The sequence below is a fragment of the Saccopteryx leptura genome, chromosome 5 (genome assembly GCF_036850995.1).
Source record: "Saccopteryx leptura isolate mSacLep1 chromosome 5, mSacLep1_pri_phased_curated, whole genome shotgun sequence".
Classification (NCBI taxonomy): domain Eukaryota; kingdom Metazoa; phylum Chordata; class Mammalia; order Chiroptera; family Emballonuridae; genus Saccopteryx; species Saccopteryx leptura.
The window spans coordinates 214,106,430-214,126,880 of record NC_089507.1 but is presented as its reverse complement, the minus strand read 5'-3'; the positions used below and the strand labels follow the sequence as shown (position 1 = coordinate 214,126,880).

Genomic DNA, 20,451 nt, shown 5'->3' with positions numbered 1-20,451 from the left:
GAGGGGGCCGGACCAGAGGCTGGCGGGGCTGGACTTGTGCCCGGGGAGGTGAGGCCTGTCTGTCCCTCTCTCAGTTGGGGATGGATCCACAGGGATAAAACAAGGTTATCTGCACGCTTGCTCCTCCAGCTCAGGGCCCAGATCAGGATGGAGACTGTCTGGGCCGCCCTGGGTCCCCTTCTCCCGTCCCAACCCTGGTATCAGCCCCGCTGACCTCAGGCAGGACCTTGCCCGCCCCCACCCCCTCCAGAGACCCCATGTGCACGAAGGGCACAAAGGGCATGTAGCTTCTTCAGTCTGTCAGACCTGCAGGCTCCCTGTGAGGAGGATGAGGAAAACCCCAGTCACCCAGCAGCCCCCACCCCCATAAAGCACCCCAGCCAGGCCTCCGAGGGCCTCCTGAGGAGCAGAGCAGAGGCCGGGCCCCCCAAGCCCTGGGTTCGAGCCCCGGCTCTGTGTCCGGCTCGCTGTGTGGTACTGGGGCCACCAGCCTCCGTTGCCCTTCAGCCCTGGACACAGAGAGAAGCCCGTCACCCCGGGCGTTCATCATCGCCTGGCACCTCCTCCAGGGGTGCCCCAGACAAGTAGCTCCCGTGCCCCTGCGGGTCTCAGAGGGAGCTCAGGGCTGACGGTGCAGCCAACTCCTCCAGGCTTTGGCACTCGGCGGCCCCCCAGACACACCTTCTCCCCGCCTTGCAGAGCCTGCTCTGCTCAGCTCCACCATCCCCTCTCCAGAGGCTCTGACCGCAACCCCTTCTTCCCGCCCCTCCCGTCGGCCTGGTGCAGTGGCTTCCGCCCCCGCCCCAGCTGCCAGGAGCCCCCTTGGGACAAGGACCTCAGCTGCCTGCTCCCTGAGGCACCCCCACAGCCCGGCACGGGCGTGGCACGCTGCAGGTGCTCAGTAAGTGTTTGTGGAAGGGACAGAAGTGTGCCACCTGTGTGCCCAGCCTTGTGGGAGGCCCTGGGTCCGGGGCAGGGGGCCACATGAGCCCTGCTGCCTGCTCCGGTGCCCCGCCCTCCCCTCCCCTACCACCAGCACCCGCCCTTGTGCCGCCTCCTGGGCTTCCCAGCCACCTCCGCCCTCCATGCTGTTTACGTTGGAACAGACTGATGCGTCATGTGAGCACTGAGGCTCCCGTTCTTTAGGCCTCTAGATAATTATCTGGGCCTTGTTAAATCCTTCATTATCTAAGCAGCTAATCAGGCGCCCAAATATAAGGGCTTCCTTGTCCCCAGGTCTGGAGGCAGGGGTCAGTCACCTGTAGGACGTCCCCAGGCTTGGCACGGTAAGGACAGGCCCCGCCTGGGGAACTCGCCCCGGAGAGCGTCCCGTCCAGCCCTGTCGCTATCTGGATGAGCGCGCTGAGGCCCAGAGGAGGGGAAGGGGCTTGCCTGGGAGCACACGGCAAGTGAGCAAGTGGGCGGCGGGGCTGGGGCTCAGCTCGGTGTCCCGACCCCCACCCCGTGCTCCCCGCCTGACAGTGAGCCCCTAGACACGGCGGTCTTCCCTGCTGTGGGACTTCGGGCAAGGTCGGGGAGACAGCAGGTCTGAGAGGCCTCCCTGGGCTTCATCAGCCTGGGCTCTGCTTTGCAGGAGCTCTGAGCTGAGCCAGGGTGGCGGGGCAGGGATGCGGGGTGGAGAGGCAGGTGGGGGAGGGGGAGGCAGGGGTGCGGGGTGGAGGGGCAGGTGGGGGGGTGCGGCAAGGGGTACAGGGTGGAGGGGTGGGTGGGGGAGGGGGAGGCAGGGGTGCGGGGTGGAGGGGCAGGTGGGGGGGTGCGGCAAGGGGTACAGGGTGGAGGGGTGGGTGGGGGTGGGGGAGGCAGGGGTGCGGGGTGGAGGGGCAGGTGGGTGAGACAGGGGTGTGGGCTGGAAGGGCTGGCGAGTGTGGCAGGGGTGCGGGGTGGAGGGAGGAGGCAGGGGTGCGGGGTGGAGGGGCAGGTGGGTGAGACAGGGGTGGGCTGGAAGGGCTGGCGAGTGCGGCAGGGGTGCGGGGTGGAGGGAGGAGGCAGGGGTGCGGGGTGGAGGGGCGGGTGGGGGGAGGGGAGAGGCAGGGGTGTGGGCTGGAAGGACTGGCGAGTGCGGCAGGGGTGTGGGGTGGAGGGAGGAGGCAGGGGTGCGGGGTGGAGGGAGGAGGCAGGGGTGCGGGGTGGAGGGGCGGGTGGGGGGAGGGGAGAGGCAGGGGTGTGGGCTGGATGGGATGGCGAGTGCGGCAGGGGTGCGGGGTGGAGGGGCGGGCAGGTGAGACAGGTGTGGGCTGGAAGGGCTGGCGAGTGCGGCAGGGGTGCGGGGTGGAAGGGCTGGCGAGTGCGGCAGGGGTGCGGGGTGGAGGGGCGGGCAGGTGCCTCTGGAAGCCTTTGCCAGGTGGAGAATCGCAATGAGGGACTCCGAGGTGGAAAACGTGTGAGCACAGAAAGCAGTCGGGGGCAGCAGGAAACACTCCTCTGGGGCTGGGAGGGGTGAGGCGTGCAGCCAGCTTCACACTGTGACCTGTGGGGGCACTTGGGGGCGGAGGGGAGGCTCTCTGGAGGGGAGGCAAAGGCTGAAATCGGGACTGGAGGGACAAGCAGAATGTGGGTGGTGGGGGGGGCCATTCTAAGAGGGAGGGACAGCTGTGGCAGAAGGAGAAGCACAGCCCGAAGCCAGGCCCTGCCCCTGGCTGTCCCAGAACCCCCACCCCACGAGGTTACCCCAAGTGGCTTAGTGTTTTAAGAGGGCAAAGCATCCTGCCCAGAATGGCCGCAGCACCTGGCGTCCTTTGGGCCTGGGAATGAGGGGCTGGGTGGGAATGGGGGGAGGGGCTCAGTCTCTCCACCTGGGAGGGGCAGCTGGGGCGGAGGAGGTCTTCACGGAGCCCCTCCCACACTGGTCGCCCCACACTGAACTTCCCAGTCCCTCCCGGTGTGAGTTTCAAAGAGATCTGACGCTGGGCGCGCCTACGCCGGCACGTTCCCATGGCACACCCGTATGTCCGTAGTGGCCGAGGAGACACCCAGCTCGCTGACTTTTATTTTCAAACCCAGACAGATATTTTAAAATTGAATGGGATGCGTGAAAAACATATACTTTCATCTAGCAAATATTGATGGTCAGCTGGAATGTCTGCCCTGGGTTTTTAAACGCTGGCTGCTTCTTATCCATTTGGCCTCAGCCTAAATATCTCCTCTTCACAGAGCTCTTCTCTGTTTACCCCCTCCACACACACACAGACACACACGTACCCCATTCTACTGCTTCACTTCAAGATTCAGGAGGAGCGCCCTGGCCGGTTGGCTCAGTGGTAGAGCGTCGGCCTGGCGTGCAGTGGTCCCGGGTTCGATTCCTGGCCAGGGCACACAGGAGAAGCGCCCATCTGCTTCTCTACCCCTCCCCCTCTCCTTCCTCTCTGTCTCTCTCTTCCCCTCCCACAGCCGAGGCTCCATTGGAGCAAAGATGGCCCGGGCGCTGGGGCAGGGGGCGATGCCGGGTGGATCCCGGTCAGGCGCATGCGGGAGTCTGTCTGACTGTCTCTCCCCGTTTCTAGCTTCAGAAAAATACAAAAAAAAAAAAAAAGATTCAGGAGGAGCAAGACTATCTCTGCCGGGTCTACCTGGTAGCCGGGTCTGCCTACCACATAGTAGGCACTCAATAAGCGGTGAATGAATGTGTGAGTGGGTGAATGAAGGCGTGCATGGGCGCAGAGTAGGTGCGCACCTCTGTGGATCAGGGGAGCCCTCAGTAGCCCAGGCCTGCTGTCGCGGGCCCAGCTGGACCCTCCCCCTTTTTTTGAGTGACAGAGGCCAGGCTCTGTGGCCCCTCCTTGGTTTTTTTCAGCCACAGCTCAAAGCTGAGATAAACACGTGGCCTCTGGTTGGGAGACTCTCAGGTCTTGGTAAGTAGGAGGAAGGGATTGCTGGGGGCCGGGGGTGAATGGGAACTTTAAAGGGTCTGGGTTGGGAGGGCCTTACTCAGTTCTCTCCTCGCTGGCGAGGTGATCTCAGGCATGTGCCTCGACTTCCCCACTGGTGAAGGGATGTCACAAGAGGCCGTGAGGGGCTGTGAGCTGAGGTTTCTGGAAGTGAGACTGAGCTGGAGGAAGTGGGGGAGGCTATTGGCTATGTGGTGTCAAGGTGGGGGTCAGGGAGGTTGGTTCCCCCATTCTCACACTGCAGTGGGAACCCCTGAGTCAGGATGGGGTTGGAACCCCTCTGTGGTTCCAGCATTGCCTGGGACCGAGCCGCACGTGAGCTCATGAACCTCCCACCAAGCCCCTAGTGCAGGCTGCTCAGATGAATCATGCCCACAGGCGAGAAGACTGAGGCGTAGAGAGGGAGGTGCCCCACCAGGGGGCACCCCAGAGGTCCTATGTTTAATCTGGCCACTCTTGGACCCCTCTGGAAGGTAGTGATGAGGTTTGCTTAGCTGGGTAGATTCCAGAGGCTCCCGGAGTCTGGAGATCACCCAGGGGGCTCGGTCTGCTCTGGAGCATGGGAGGTCTCCAGGGGAAACGAGGGCCTGGTGGGCTGCGCCCGATTCAGGCCCTTGGCGCAGGCAAAGCCATGCTGCAGATCCTGTGTCTGGTGCTCTGCGGCCTGCTGACCCGCACACGAGCTGAGCCCGGGGCACTGCTGCGGTTGGGCATGGACGTCATGAACCTCGGTGAGCTGGCAGGCCTGGGTGGGAGGCCGCGGGGGAGCTGGAAGAGGTGGTCCACAGTGACTGCTCATGTTTGCATGGCCTTGAGCAGACTATGATCCCTCGCACACTTATAAGCAAAATGGGGTGACCTACCTGCCTAAGGTCTCTCCACAAGTTGGAGGCACAGCGGGAAATCCTGCCTCGTTGGAGCCCTTCCTTGGCCCTGATGGCAGGGGTTGGTGGCCACCACCAGCGGGCTGTGGGAGTGACAGACTGAAGCCAAACTCCAGCTCACCCAATAATTTGCTGTGTGACCTCAGGCAATGGACTTACCTTCTCTGTGTTGCTATCTGCTGCTTATCTGTCAATGTGTAAAGAAATGTAAAATAAGGTGACCAGCCCTTACCTGGAAGGATCAAATAAAATATGAGGCTAAAATCACCTGGGGGGGGGGACTTGAATAAAATTATATTGTCCCCTTGAGCTCTGTGACTTCCAGGGAAAGGAAGTCACGTCCAGGTGGAAAGGGCTGATGTTGGTTAGAGGCTCAGTATTTGTCCCCTCTCTGGGAGTCGGCCTGTGACCATTCTGGAGGAGTTCCTGGCAGTGTTATTTGGGGTTGGGGCCTGCAGGCCCGGGAATCAGAATGTCTTGGCACAGAGTCTGTGTTTTAACAAGATCCCAGATGGGTTTCCTAAACACCCAGGTGATACGCCCTCTGCAAACTGCTCTTGTTTCTCTGTGACTCCCACACCCCCAGCCAGGCTGTACTTCTCACTGTTCCCTCACCATGCCACCTTCATCCCCCCTTCCCCACCTTTGCACCCTTGTGCCCTCTGCCTGGAATAGCATCCTCTATCCCTTTGCAACCGGGTGAAAAACCCCTATCCTTCTCTCAAAAGCCAATCAACATGTCACCTCCTCCTGGAAGCCTTCCCTGGCTTTTCTTTTCCTGCCCTGAACCCTTTACATGGTTCCTCCAACTGCCTGCACTTATATAATGGCTCTTGCCATTTGGAGATTGCTGGTGATTCTGTCTCCCCCGTAAGGCTGCAGGAGGGCCAGGCATGACTCATCTCTGTGTCCCTGGATTGCCACCCAGCTCAGGGTGGGGCACAGTGCCTGTGGGGCACATAGCGATACCCCTCGTAAGTGGCGTGGGCTTGGGATGCCAGAGAAACTGGCCCAGGGCAGGGACGCAGTGAGAAGCCCAGCTGAGTGCCTCTCGGGACCCGTCCCCTTTCCAGAGGTCCAGAGAGCTATGGACGAGAGCCACATCCTGGAGAAGATGGCAGCGGAGGCCGGCAAGAAACGTCCGGGGGTGAAACCCATCAAGGGCATCACTGAGTGAGCGGAGGAGGGGCTTTGTGTGCAAAAGGTGATGGCTAGGACAGGGGGTGGTGGGGAGCGTCGTGCAGGGGCTGGAGAAAGCAGGGGGGACAGCGAGCGCAGGGGGTGGGGCCTCTTCCCTGCCTTGTTGCCAGCTCGCTCGGTGACCCCGGTGACCCCGAGCCAGGCCTCAGTCTCAGCAGAATCATTCACTGAGGACGATTCCTGCCCTGTTGTGAGCAGGGTCATTGGGAGGAGGAAGCGAGGTCGAAAGTCAAACTCTAGCTCCCAGCATGCAGCAGGAGCCCACGGAAAGTATGTGAAATTGAATGAAAAATCTTCAAACGGCAGAGCTGGAGAGGTGTCAACAATCTTCTAAGGACAGGGGCACCCTGGTTCCATTGCAAGTGCCCTGTGGGGTGGATTGGTAGGGGCTGCCTGGAATGAGGTACTGAGGAGGCACCCTCTGGACTGGGATCGATTAGTAATGTCTGCCAAGAGCTCAGGGCGGGCGGGATTAGGGAGATGTGTCACATCTCTGTTATCCCAGATCCCAGACGGGAGGTTCTCAACTAGGGGTGATATTTGCCTTCAAGGGACATTTGGCAATGTCTGGAGACATTTTTGGTTGTCATGACTTACTGGGGTGAGGGTGGAGAGGTGCTTCCAGGGCCTCTAGTGGGTAGAAGCCAGAGATGCTACTAAACATCCTATAATGCACAGCGCTGCTCCCCACAACAAAGAATTACCCTGCCTCAAATGTCAATAGTGCCGAGGGTGAGAGACCCTGATCCTAACAAGCCTCTTCGCTTTGCCAATGGGGAGACTGAGGCTCAGAGAAGGGAAAGGTGCCGCCCAGGGTCACACCGTCGGCCAGGTATCTCGATGCACATGTGAGGAGTGTTTTCTGTGTACACATTGGTTCATGTCCAGCCTTCGGTTTGTGTTTCACGTTGTGAGGCACACGTATCCATCTGACATGGGATAAGGCAGGGGTCCCCAAACTACGGCCCGTGGGCCTCATGCAGCCCCCTGAGGCCATTTATCCGGCCCCCACCGCACTTCTGGAAGGGGCACCTCTTTCATTGGTGGTCAGTGAGAGGAGCATAGTTCCCATTGAAATACTGCTCAGTTTGTTGGTTTAAATTTACTTGTTCTTTATTTTAAATATTGTATTTGTTCCTGTTTTTTTTTTTTTTTACTTTAAAATAAGATATGTGCAGTGTGCATAGGGATTTGTTCATAGTTTTTTTTTTAATTTTTATTTATTTTATTTTATTTTTTTACAGAGACAGAGAGTGAGTCAGAGAGAGGGATAGACAGGGACAGACAGACAGGAATGGAGAGAGATGAGAAGCATCAATCATTAGTTTTTCATTGCGCGTTGCAACACCTTAGTTGTTCATTGATTGCTTTCTCATATGTGCCTTGACCGTGGGCCTTCAGCAGACCGAGTAGCCCCTTGCTGGAGCCAGCGACCTTGGGTTCAAGCTGGTGAGCTTTTGCTCAAACCAGATGAGCCCGCGCTCAAGCTGGCGACCTTGGGGTCTCGAACCTGGGTCCTCTGCATCCCAGTCCGACGCTCTATCCACTGCGCCACTGCCTGGTCAGGCCATAGTTTTTTTTATAGTCTGGCCCTCCAACGGTCTGAGGGACAGTGAACTGGCCCCCTGTGTAAAAAGTTTAAGGACCCCTGGGATAAGGGATACATCTAAGTCATCCCCAGCATGGTGGGGGAGGAGCGGGTTGAGGGCCCGGCTGGGTCTCACCTGCCCGGATCTCAGTGCCATGGACATCTGTCCCCCTCCCAGCATGAAGGTGAAGGACGTGCAGCTACCTGTCATCACACTGAGCTTCACACCAGGGGTGGGCATCTTCCAGTGTGTGTCCACCGGCATGACCATCACAGGCAAAAGGTGAGCGTGGCCGGGGAGGAGAAGAGGGGAGGAGAGTGGTGTCCTTGTCCCACCCTTCCACGCACCTTTATCGAGGACCTGCTGTGTCCTCTCTGGGTGCTGTGGTCTGAGATGATTTCTACCTTCGATGGGAACCAGACCCAAGCACAGACGACCGCAGAGGGAACGTTTAACCCAGGACAGAGGAGGCCCAGGCAGGCTCAGGGCGTCAGGAAAAGCCTTTTGGAGAATGTGACAGCAAGAGGGGAGAGGAATGACTGGTTTTGTGACCTTGGGCAGGTCCCTTCCCCTTTTCTGTCCCATGTGGGTGGTCCCTCACCCCCTTCACCTTCCAGAACTTCCGAGAATGTGGGCAAAGAGGCGATAAGGTAGACACGGTGGCAGAGATGCCCATGATGCCTGGGTACCCTCTCTTCCAGCTTCATTGGTAAAAGAATGGAGATCAATGTGGCCACGAACATCACAGCCACCAACCGGATTTTGCAGGACGAGGAGACGGGCCTCCCCACATTCAAGAGCGAGGGCTGTGAGGTCATCCTGGTCAGCGTGAAGACCAACCTGCCCAGCAAGTGAGGGGCTCTGCGGCCGGGGAGGAAGGCGGGGCTCCCGCTGCCACCCTGGCTCCACATCCCACTTCCTTAGCCGTGGCACCTCCTGAGACATGTCCCTGTGTGTGTCCCGTGCCTAACCGCCTACCACCTGTGCCCCTCTCCTCATTTTCTCTGTCTAGCATGATGCCTAATGTTGTCAACAAGTTCCTGAACAGCACCCTACACAAAGTTCTCCCTGGCCTGGTGAGCGCCTGACGCAAGCCTCTACCCCTCACCCATGGGAGTGCTTTGACCAGGGCTGGCAGGTGCATTTCATCTCGGCTGCTGACCCTGATTGACTGATAGTGGCCGAGGAGGGTTCTGAGGCTGTGGCCAGCTCAGTGGGAGATTGTGCCGTGATCATCTAGGTGATGTCTGCCATGAGCACAGGCTAAGGAAATGGTGGGCTGCACCTCACAGCTTGCCAACCCTGTCCAGACTACTGATCACTGCGGAATGGGTCCTCGCTGATTATGTGGGCTGGGGTCAGGTTCTGCCAGTAACTTTCCATTTGACTGTGGCTTCGATTGCCCCCCAGTCCCTGTCCCACCAGGGCTCTCGGGACCCCCCGTGGAGGGGAGGCCCTCCACGCAGGAGCCCTCAGCCCAGCGCCTTTTCTGCTTCCAGATGTGTCCAGCCATTGATGCGGTCCTGGTGTATGTGAACAAGAAGTGGGCCAACTTGTATGGTGAGTGACCCTGGCCATGTCTCGCTCCTACGTGGGGATATCAGGACGGTAGGACTTTGATGTCCCACTCCCCAGCCTGGGAACTAGAGGAGGTCGGAGGTTGGAGGTCAGAGGTCATGGTGTCTGGCTGTCCTCCCACTGTCCAAGTGGGAAGCTTGAGACCCTGAGGAACTCTGGGCCCTTGCCTCTTAGCTCCCCATTCGTTGTTTATCCATCCCCCACCAGACCCCAAGGACAGCAGCGCCTGTGTGTGGGCTCATCCACACGCCTTGTCCCTGCATAGTAATCCCGGTAGCTGTGCTACCTCTTTCCTTTGCCAAGGACATCTGCCCCCTCCATCTTCTCGGGGTCCACAGGACTCTCCAGTCAGGGGTGCAGACAGGAAAGCCCCATAGCTGGGAATAAAGAAGGCAGGTTTATTTATGTTCCCAACAGTGTGTCCTGGGACCAGTCGCTTTATTCCTACAAGCCTCAGTTTGCTCGTCTGTAAAATAGAGCTGATAATCCCTACCCTGCCAGTCTATGTTGAGAACTGAGCTGTGACAGCCCTTGGTAAACTCGTGAGCTCTGTGCCTGTGGAGCGATGGGAGCAGGCGTGGTTTTCTAGGTCAGGCACCACGGCCCCCATTCTACAGATGGAATTACTGGGACCCAGAGATGCTAAGTAATTCTCCTCGTGTGACATGGAGGGCCCGGGCTCCTGGCGTGCAGGTCAGGCGCAGGCGGAGGTTGGCCAAGGCTGGCATCTCTGGGCTGCCTCTGGTTGGCACCTCTCTAAGCGGACCCTCCTCTTCGCATAGCCCCCATGCCCATAGGCCAGGCGGGCATTGTGAAGTATACCCTGACGTCCGTACCAACCACCACCTCCAGCTACATCCAAGTGGACTTCAGTGTAAGCACCAGGGGGTCGCCAGGGGTCTGGGGTCTCAGGCTCACCGGCCTGAGTGGTGGGGCTGTCTGGGGCCATGTCTCCTTGCAGACCAGGCCCCCCTATGCGAGTCTTCCCAGACCCTGGGGTCCCTGCCCTCTTCCTGCTCTCGACTTGAGCCCTGAGTCCCTGAGCTGACTTCCAGGACTGCCGACTCCACACTCACACCTTCTCCCGTGGCCGTCTGCTCCTCCCCATGTGGCTCACCCAGTGGTACCTCACCATTGTACAGATGGGAACACTGAGGCCCGGGAGGAGCCGGGCTTAGCTACCGTCCCACCGTGAGTTGGTGGCAGAGTTGGGGCCTCACCCGGGTTTCCAGAGCTGCAGGTGACTAGGTGACATGCACCTTCCAGGAACAGGAAGGAAAATCCCAAGAAGTTATTTCCCTGCAAAGCCTTTTACCAGCCTGGTTCTTACAGGCTCTGCATTATTTTCCACCTAACTTTTCTTCTGAGAAAGAAACAGAAAACTTGCTCTGCATAAGTGGAGGCTCAGCCCGTTAGAGTCAGGTTAGTTGAGGCTACTTAACCAATCCTAGGAGAAGCCACCAGTGGTGTTGTGACTGACGTCCTCACCCTACAGGCCTCCATCCACCCGTCTGGACCCTGGGTGGGTCGAGCCACCTGGTGACTTGCTGACTTAGGGCTGGTTGGAGTGCCACCAGTTTGCAGGACTGAGACTCACCCCTAGCCGCCGTCCCTCGTGGCCAGGGCTGAGTGTTCTCCGCTGTCCCCCAGCCTGTGGTGCAGCAACAAGGGGGCAGCACCATTCAGCTCGCTGAGACCGGGGAGGCCCCCCGCTTCCCCAAGGACTATGTTGAAGGCTCCTCCCAGCTGCTGCTCTCGGACGCCTTGCTCACAGCAGAACTTGCCCTTCTGCAGACGTCCTTGGATTTGAACATCCATAAGATGGTGAGCTGCCCGGTGCCAAGCCCTGCCCCCCCCCAGCTGCCTCTGCCCTCTGTAATGACAGTCCCTGCCCGGTGTGTCCATTCATGGAATTATCCTGGGGTTGTAGGCAACACTAGGCCTGGGAGATGCCAGGACTGGTTTAGGTTTCTATCATTAGTTAATCCTGCCATCCACCATCTCTCTGGCCGTGTAACCACCATCTACTCATCCATCTGTCTGTCCGTCCATCCATCCATCTATCCATCTTCACTGATCCATCCATTCATCTTCCCATCCATGTATCCCCCATTCTTCCACCTACCTTTCCATCCTTCCTTATACCCATTAAGCTATCCATCAGCCACTCTTTCATTCATTTTATCATAACTTCCCACCATCTTTGCATCCACCTATCTTCCCATTCATTATTCCTTTCATTCTTTCACCTATCCACCCCCCTGGCCATCTATTATTCATTCTCACTCTTCACCCATGCATCCTCCCCACCATCACCTACTCAACTCTTTATCCGTTTCCCCATCCATCTATCCATTTACGAATCCATCCATTCACCCTCCTCCTCGTTACATTTGCTCGTTCCCATGGGTCAGCCTGCCTTTTCATCCGTCATTGTCTCAGTATTTAACGTTGTACTAAGAGCTGTGAGCACCGGCATGCGTAAGCTCCAGGTCTGGGCTGCCCCGCAGTTCGTTATCTACTTAATCGCAGAGTGACAAGAGTTTTGATGAAGGGACCCTCAGAGACCACACCTTATTGAGCCAGAGGAGATGTTTGTTCAGATGGGTCAGGGGAGGCTTCAGTAATCCTAACCTTGATTTACCTTTTGTAGATTGGTGAGCTGCCCCCACAAAACACCAAGACACTGGCTAGCTTCATCCCTGAAGTGAGTGCCCCAACCACCCACCAGCACCACCGCATTGCCCTGCCCTGCCCTCTAGTCGAAGGGACAGGAGACTGGGAGGCAGCTTCTCAAAGCTCATCTCCCTTTTCCAGGCTGGAATCATCTGGACTTGCCCACAGAGCTCTCCTTGGGCCAGCGTTCGTGCACCGTACTCTCTGTGTCCAATAATATAGAGATAGCCAGATTGTCTGTATTGCGCCTTTCACTTCCTGATAGACCCCCCCCCCCCGCCCCCAGCCTTTGCGTGTTGTACTTCCTGTGCCCAGGGTAGAATCGCCTGTTTCACGACAGACTCCTGGTTTCAGCTGAAGCCACCAGTCTGAGGGGCGGCTCTGAGGGGAGTGTTTTGGTTTCTGTAGGTAGCTGAGGCCTATCCCAAGCCGAAGCCCTTGGTGACTCAGATTAGGATAAACAAGCCCCCCAAGGTCACCATGAACTCAGGCGAGAGCCTGCTGTATCTCCATGGCACCCTGGAGATGTTCGCTGCTCAGTGGGGCCGGGCTCCTGCGCCCCTCTTTCTCCTGGAAGCGGTGAGTTCCCTATTTAAGCCCAACCTCTTGGAAGGTGGGATTTCAGCTGGTAGCCAAGTAATGGATTGAACGGTTCTTAGTTCATCTCAATGGTGTGGTCCGAACCTCCCAGACCTTGCCGTCTGATGTCTGATCCTCAGCTCTGCCACTGAGACTCTGAATGGCTAGAAAGATCAGCAAACTGAGGGTCAGTAGGGTAGTCCTTCCCTTTCCTCTGCTCCCTCTCTCCCTCCCTCCCTTCAACAACCGTTAGCATTTGTAAGGGCTCGACAGGGGGACCACAGGAACCTGGAGAGATCCCAGAGGGGTCCTTGAGGGAATCACCAAGGACTTCCCGGAGGAGACAGACCCGAGTGGGGAGTTGAAGGCCAGGAAAGGGGTTCATGTTGGGGAGGCTGGTGATGGGGCCACTCCAGGCAGAGGTCACAGGGGGTGAACAGGAATCTATAAATGTGCCAGGTATTTTTGAGGGTGCTGTCCTGGGCCAGGTACCAGGAGGGATGAGAAGCCGGGGCCCGGGTCATGGGGAGACCGCTGGGCTAGGTTCCTGAAGATGGGATGGGCAGAGTGGAAGACCCTCGCCATTTGGCTGTAGTGGTGGATGGGAAGGTGGTAGAACTTCCGGTTTTACCAGCCCTGATGGGGGGCCCACCGCCTTCTCTCTCTTCCCCCCCCCCCCCATGCCAGCACTTCAACCTGCAAATTCAGTACTCAGTGCGTGAGGACCGGCTGCAGATGACCACCTCTCTGAACAGGTAGAGTCTGCTGCCCAAGCTGGCATCCCTGCACCCCTGCCCGGGCACTGCCAACACCAGTCGTTTTCCTGCTCCAGGGTCTTTCTCTGATCCGGACTGTGGACCCGGCACAGTCCACACGGCCAGGCCGACCCGGTCACTGTACCTGCTCTAGAACCCTCAGTGGCTCCCCATTGTCTATGACCTGTTTTCAGATCTCGGCCTGGCACTCAAGGCTCTTCTCAAACTCTCTCTCCACTGCTCGCACTGTTCCACTAGGGTCTTGCACAGTAGGTCTAATCGTGGGCCCACGCATGTCCCTTTCTTGTTTAATAGACCTTTGCCCATTCTGTCCCACTGCCACTAATCAGCGCCTAGCTCAATTGCTCGATTGCTGCCTCCTCCAGACAGCCTTTCCTTATGCTAATAACAGCTAACATTTATAGAGCGCCATCTACATGTGAGGCTCCGGCTACTTACATACACCACATTCACTATCTCACGTCAACATCCTAGTTGTACCTTGAAGATGTTCATTCATTGTCTAATAGTTTTAACAAAGTTGCCAAAGCTGCTTCTCAGTGGTCTACCATGGGTCACACGGCCAACCCTAAGCTAATCACCATGACTGCTCTGATTGGAATGCTCTGATTGGCCAGGCTTGGGTCATGTGCCCAGGCTGGGGCCTGTGGGTTCAGCCCACCTGAATGTCTTGTAATGAAGGAGAAAATGGAGGATCTGTTACTGGACTAGAGAACAGATGCTGGGAAGATAAAGCCACCAGATGACCATTGCGTGGCCTATTCTGGCGCCAACATGGATTAGTGCCTATTGGAGACTGTGTGGGGGATGAGGCTGGGTGAGGGGTCCTAACTCTGTGTCCTTCAAGGACCCGAGACTAATAAGTTGGGTGGCAGATCTCTGCATAGCTGGCCTTGGACAGGAGCAATAGACATGGCTAAGGGTCCCCGAGGGAAGAGTCAGGACCAATGAGAGGAGGCAGTGGTCTGAGCTGTGGGTAACGGGATGGGCTGTCATGAAAGGTAGTGAGGGCCCCATCAAAGATATCAGGCAAGCAGAGGTTTATAAACACCCGATTGGAAGACATAGAGGAACTTCTGCATGGGGGAGGGGCTGGAGTGTTTGAGATCCCCTTTCTCCGGGGCCAGGGGCAGTGGCTCAGCCTGACCTCTCCCTCCTTGTTTCCTTGTCCCCCTCAGATTACTGAGCCTGTCCCGGGTGTCCTCATCGATCGGGGCCTTCAATGTAAGTGTCCCAAGTGCTTCTGCCTCGTGTGGCAAGGCTGGGCCTAGTCTCTCTTGGGACTGTAGGGAAAGGCCCTGAAATGAAGGCAAAGTAAACAGAACAGGTCACTGTGGGGTTTCAAGGTCCTGACCTTGGGAAGGTCACTCAGGCTCTCCGAGTCCCTGTTTCCTTTTCCGGGTAGAATCCGGACATCTCCTTGGATTGGTTTTTAAAAACACTACCATGCATAGCATCAGCCTGAGCTGGCTTAGTTGACCTCATTTTCCTTTTTATTAGTCTCTGTAGCCTCATAGCCCAACACAGAATGTGACCCACATGCTAAAAATAATATCAACAACAATGGTACTTACTGAACAATATTCTGGGCTCTGTGTTTTACCCAAACCCACTGAAGCCACGGGAGTGGGTGCGATTGTATTACGCGTCCACAGATGGCGAGACTGAGGTGCAGACAGGTAGTGAGTGAACGGCCGATCACAGCTACTGACTTTTCTGTAGGAGCAGGAAGGGGGACCTCAAGCCATCCAGTGTCTCCTGAATTCCTCCGGGCCTGCACCCTGACCCAAGGCCCACATGTCCCCTGAACAGGGACTAGGCAGAGGTCACAGGCATCAGCCTACAGTTACACAGGGGCAGGCCCAATTCTGAGGCCAGCTGGGCAAGTTATTTGTGTCTCTAATATTCATTCCGGTGGTCCCCAGACCCAGTTGGACTGTTGTTGAGTTGAATCGAATGATGGGACGTGGGTATGTTCTCTCTCTCTCTTCTCTCCCCCCCCACCCCCCAGGAGAAGGCATTGACTGGCTTTGTCACTGATCTTCTCCGAGAAGCCTGCATCCCGGCTGTCAATGGTGAGGGCTCCCACAGGCTTTGCTTTCGCCGGTGCCCAGGAGCACCCTGAGCAGAAAGGAAGGCCACCTTGCTGGTCCCAAAGCCCCTCCACTGGCCCCAGATGAGGGAAGCTAAAAGGAAGCGAATAGTTATTGCTGAGTCTTTGGGGCTAATGTAGTCTTAATGTTACCTCTCTAGGGACAAACACCCCCTCCTACAATTTGGGACCCTTGACCCTTGACCCCCACACCCTGAGTCAGATCTTAACCCAGACCTGGGATGTCAATACATGGTGATCTGGCCTATGCAATCTATACCTGTGCAGCCAGCAGACATCATGAATCGATCACAGCACTGTTTCCCACTATTCTGCTGCAGGCAGCCACTCCTTAATCAACTGCAGAGCAGTCAGGCTGACACGACTCTCACTGTATTTCTCAGATGTGCTCCAAGTCGGGCTTCCACTGCCAGACTTCCTGGACATGAATTACAACCTGGCAGAGCTGGACATAGTCGAGGTGAGGAAAGGTACTGGGGAAGGCCATGTCACTCAACACTTTCCGCCAATGAGTGATGAGTGAAAGCCTGCCTCTCTCTGTGTGGAGGGCGGGGAGCTCAGGAGGTCCGGGGCCACCAGGACCATCCTGCCAGCCCCTGAGCGGTGCCCGCCTGTCAGAACCTGGCCCCCCTCGGCCGAGGGGCTCCCCAGAAGGAAACGTGACTTCTGCTACCGCAGGCAGACTACCCCACCTTTCTCTACGCCTCTGTTTTTCTGTGCTGGAAATGAGGGTGGTAGCACAGGTCCCTGCCCCAGAGCACTGTAATGACCGTTCACAGAGATACTTCACCTAAAGCCATTCAGTAAGTGCTCAATCAGTATTAGCGTCCCCCGCATGCCAGGCATTGCGCGTAGGGCATTGCATGTGCGTTTTGCTCGTGCTGCTTCTCCAGTGCGGGAGGTAGGGGTGCTTGTCCCCACGCGATCACTGAGAAAACCGAAGCTCAGAGAGGGGAAGGATCACAGGGCCAGCCTCATTCATCCTTTGCTCTTAAACACTGGCTTCCGTTCCCTGGCCGCGGCCCCGGTCCATCCCGTTCTGCGCCCGGGTAGCCCCATCTTTGCTCCCTCCATGCCTGCCTGGCCCTTTGCCTCCTGCCAGAATGCCCTGGTGATGGACTTGAAGCTGGCCTGACCGAGACGGGAGTCAGCTGCCAGTGCCCGCACACGACCAGTCGGCTGGGCGCAGTGGAGGAGCCCGAATTGGGAATTGGGGCCAGGTGGGCCTGGCGCCCCACCCCCACTGGCTGCCTCCTTTAACAAGGAACGAACAGGAGGGGTCTGGGGAGGGCCCTGGGCTGGGGACATGGCAATAAAAAAGAGAAAGGCCCTCACAAACATCTAATGTTTTGACCTTGTTATTTGTAGCAAATCCACGTGTGGCTTTTCTTTCCTTTGGTGGCTTTTGGGGACTGAGCCGAGCTTGGGGTCTAATAAACGTTGGTCACAGCCTTGGGGCAGGCCTGAGCATATAGGGAGCACCTGTTATCGAACGCCATGTTCATTCAATACTCACAATGACCTTATGGGAAGAAGGAGACGTTGCCATCCCCGCCTTACAGATGCGGAAACTAGGGCACAGCAAGGTCACCTTCCTTGCCCGAGGTCACGCAGTTTAGCAAGTGGCAAAGCCCTTCCCACACACCTTAGCTGCTGGCCCCCAAGTAGCGGTAAGCTGAGGATGGCCCTGCTCATAGGGAGCCTGTAGAAGCCCAGAGCGGACCCAGGAGTCCTGCTTATGTCACATTCTTTCATCCTCACAACAGGTGAGAGGGAGGAGGATGTCCTCACTTCACAGATGCAGAGACTAAGGCTCAGAGAAGTGGAACAACTGGCCCAGGGCCACCTGGCAAGTCAGGGGACAGAGCTTAGATTAGAATTCTGGCGCCAGTCTGCCTCGGTCCAAATTCTAGCTCTGCCTCCTCGCTACTGTGTGCCGTGTGCAAGTCACTTCCACTCTCTGAGCCTCAGTTTTCTCACCTGTAAAATGGGAATAGTGACAGTACCGACCTCAGCAGGGTTGTCATGAGGATTAAATGAATTAAATCATGGAAAAGTGCTTCGCACAGGGCCAGGCACAAAGTGAAGGCTCGGTAAGTGGGAGCCACAGGGAAGTTCTGGAGGCTGAGAGAGATGTGAGCCTGTGTGTCTGTGCAGGAGTGGGGCGGGGGTGGGGGGTAACTGTGCGGGACCGTGGGCCAGCGTGTGCCTGTCTGAGCAGGTGACAGCAGAAATGGCTCATGGATCAAGCAGCCTGGCCCGTCTGTGCAGATGCAGGGGTCCGATTGTGGGGGTTCGTGCGTGAGAAGACCTCTGGTGTCTGTCCAGGTCTGCGTGTGGCTGTGTGTCCCGTGTTCACTCGTACGTCGACCGTACTGAGGGTGTTTCCACGTCTCACAGACGACACTCCCGTGAGGCTCATCCCCAGTATTTGTCACACGTGCCTCCTCTCCTCTCTGGGATTGACCCTGGTACTGTTCTTTAAATCGACTCTTTGTACAAGTAAATGTTTGTTCACACATAATGCAGTTAAAAATACATTTTAAAATAAATGTGTTTTACATGGACCCTAAAAATCAGTGTCATTCGCTAGGACGTAAAAAAATAAAAATAAATACAATCCAAAACTTGGGTGCTTCAGTGCTGGAAACTGGGGCGGTGGGCATGCATTGGGGCGGATGTCTGTGCGCACCTGTCAGAATGCCTCCCCGGGGGCAAGTCTTCGTAGGCGGGGAGTCTGGGCAGGCCTGGGAAGGGAAGGGATCCGGGGGGTGTGGCCACGCACCGGTGTCCGGGGTGTGTGGCCAGCGGCCGGGTCTGGAGGCCCGTGCTCCTGGCCCTGACGGGACCCTGGCAGGCGGGCTCTGCCACAGCCTGGCCCGGGGCCCATGCCACAGAGGAAGGCGGGCCCTCCTGCGCCTCTCTCTGGATGCCAGGGCCATCCCCTTGTCCCTCACCCTCAGCCCTAATCCCACCACCTGTCGTTTCCCTGATTCTGAGACAATGGCAGCCTGAGGCAGATCCGACGCCTGGGTAACCCACGGTGGCTGCTGCCCGACCTGGGCACGTCAGGGGCACCCTCGCCATGCACCCATCCCAGCCTTGGGTGTTCACACAGCACTCTCGGGGCCACCCAAAGCCTCCCCACCACCCTCCCCAGGCACAAAGCCGTGGGATTCGGGAGGCCTGGGTTCTCACCAGGAACACACTGTGGCCTTGGGCAAACCGCAGTGCCTCTCTGAACCTCAGTTTCCCCATCTGTAAAGTGGGAGAGGAGTTCGATGCTCTGGCCTCTAATCTGATTTCAACATTCTCTGGGTGTCAGTTACCCTAGATTTACCCTGGGCAGAGCATGGGGCGAGGCGGGCAAGAGGAACCCTGCACTGTGGCGCCCCCCCTGGGGAGGCGAGGCTGGAAGTTCTGTGCCTGTGGGCACTGCTCACCTTCCAGGACTCCCCCCATGTCAGACGATAAAGTGGCAGTTTTGGGAAGTGAAGTGACCGGTCCCCCCAGGCACACGCACGTGCGGAGCTGGGACTTGAACCGGTCTCCTCCCGGCCCTGCCACCCCGCACTCAGCAGTGGAATCCATCATCTCCTTTCAAAGAAACCAAGGTCCAGACAGGGTGCGAGACTGACTGAGGGGTTTGACCCTGGGCCCCCAGCTACCGCCGCCCAGGGGCCTGCCAGGCGGCCCACACGGGGGAAGACAAAGACAGCACGAGGTTCCCGGCATCTGTGTCCACACCGGTCCCGTCCCCTGCCCAGCCCGTGTCCACACCGGTCCCGTCCCCTGCCCAGCCCGTGTCCACACCGGTCCCCTCCCCTGCCCAGCCCGTGTCCACACCGGTCCTGTCCCCTGCCCAGCCCGTGTCCACACCGGTCCCCTCCCCTGCCCAGCCCGTGTCCACACCGGTCCCCTCCCCTGCCCAGCCCGTGTCCACACCGGTCCCCTCCCTGCCCAGCCCGTGTCCACACCGGTCCCCTCCCCTGCCCAGCCCGTGTCCACACCGGTCCCCTCCCCTGCCCAGCCCGTGTCCACACCGGTCCCCTCCCCTGCCCAGCCCGTGTCCACACCGGTCCCCTCCCCTGCCCAGCCCGTGTCCACACCGGTCCCCTCCCCTGCCCAGCCCGTGTCCACACCGGTCCCGTCCCCTGCCCAGCCCGTGTCCACACCGGTCCCCTCCCCTGCCCAGCCCGTGTCCACACCGGTCCCGTCCCCTGCCCAGCCCGTGTCCACACCGGTCCCCTCCCCTGCCCAGCCCGTGTCCACACCGGTCCCCTCCCCTGCCCAGCCCGTGTCCACACCGGTCCCCTCCCCTGCCCAGCCCGTGTCCACACCGGTCCCCTCCCCTGCCCAGCCCGTGTCCAACACCGGTCCCGTCCCCTGCCCAGCCCGTGTCCACACCGGTCCCGTCCCCTGCCCAGCCCGTGTCCACACCGGTCCCGTCCCCTGCCCAGCCCGTGTCCACACCGGTCCCCTCCCCTGCCCAGCCCGTGTCCACACCGGTCCCCTCCCCTGCCCAGCCCGTGTCCACACCGGTCCCCTCCCCTGCCCAGCCCGTGTCCACACCGGTCCCCTCCCCTGCCCAGCCCGTGTCCACACCGGTCCCGTCCCCTGCCCAGCCCGTGTCCACACCGGTCCCCTCCCCTGCCCAGCCCGTGTCCACACCGGTCCCCTCCCCTGCCCAGCCCGTGTCCACACCGGTCCCGTCCCCTGCCCAGCCCGTGTCCACACCGGTCCCGTCCCCTGCCCAGCCCGTGTCCACACCGGTCCCCTCCCCTGCCCAGCCCGTGTCCACACCGGTCCCCTCCCCTGCCCAGCCCGTGTCCACACCGGTCCCCTCCCCTGCCCAGCCCGTGTCCACACCGGTCCCCTACCCTGCCCAGCCCGTGTCCACACCGGTCCTGTCCCCTGCCCAGCCCGTGTCCACAACGGTCCTGTCCCCTCCCCAGCCCATGCTCAGCTCAGGTGCCCAGGACGGCCTCCCAGGGCTCACTGGCGTCTCAGTGTCTCGGCACCCGCCCTCGGCACCCGCCCTCGGCGCTCTAACGTCCATTTCCAGGATGCCTGCTCCCACAGCCAGGCCGCCAGGGCAGGGTGGGCACCGTTACTGTCAGCCCATTTCACAGACGGGGAAACTCCGGCTCT

General features: G+C 58.7%; 1 protein-coding gene across 1 annotated transcript; it reads left to right on the top strand.

Moving 5' to 3' along the window:
* Positions 1-1,249: 1,249 nt before the first annotated feature.
* BPIFB6 (BPI fold containing family B member 6) lies at positions 1,250-16,585 on the top strand. Its single transcript, XM_066386231.1, has 17 exons — positions 1,250-1,286; positions 3,812-3,869; positions 4,529-4,636; positions 5,863-5,962; positions 7,756-7,860; positions 8,280-8,429; positions 8,591-8,654; positions 9,078-9,138; positions 9,939-10,030; positions 10,807-10,980; positions 11,810-11,863; positions 12,241-12,411; positions 13,099-13,166; positions 14,366-14,411; positions 15,199-15,262; positions 15,684-15,760; positions 16,403-16,585. Exons 3-17 carry the CDS (start codon positions 4,537-4,539, stop codon positions 16,433-16,435), a joined length of 1,359 nt encoding a protein of 452 aa, XP_066242328.1. The 5' UTR covers positions 1,250-1,286; positions 3,812-3,869; positions 4,529-4,536; the 3' UTR covers positions 16,436-16,585.
* Positions 16,586-20,451: the final 3,866 nt, after the last annotated feature.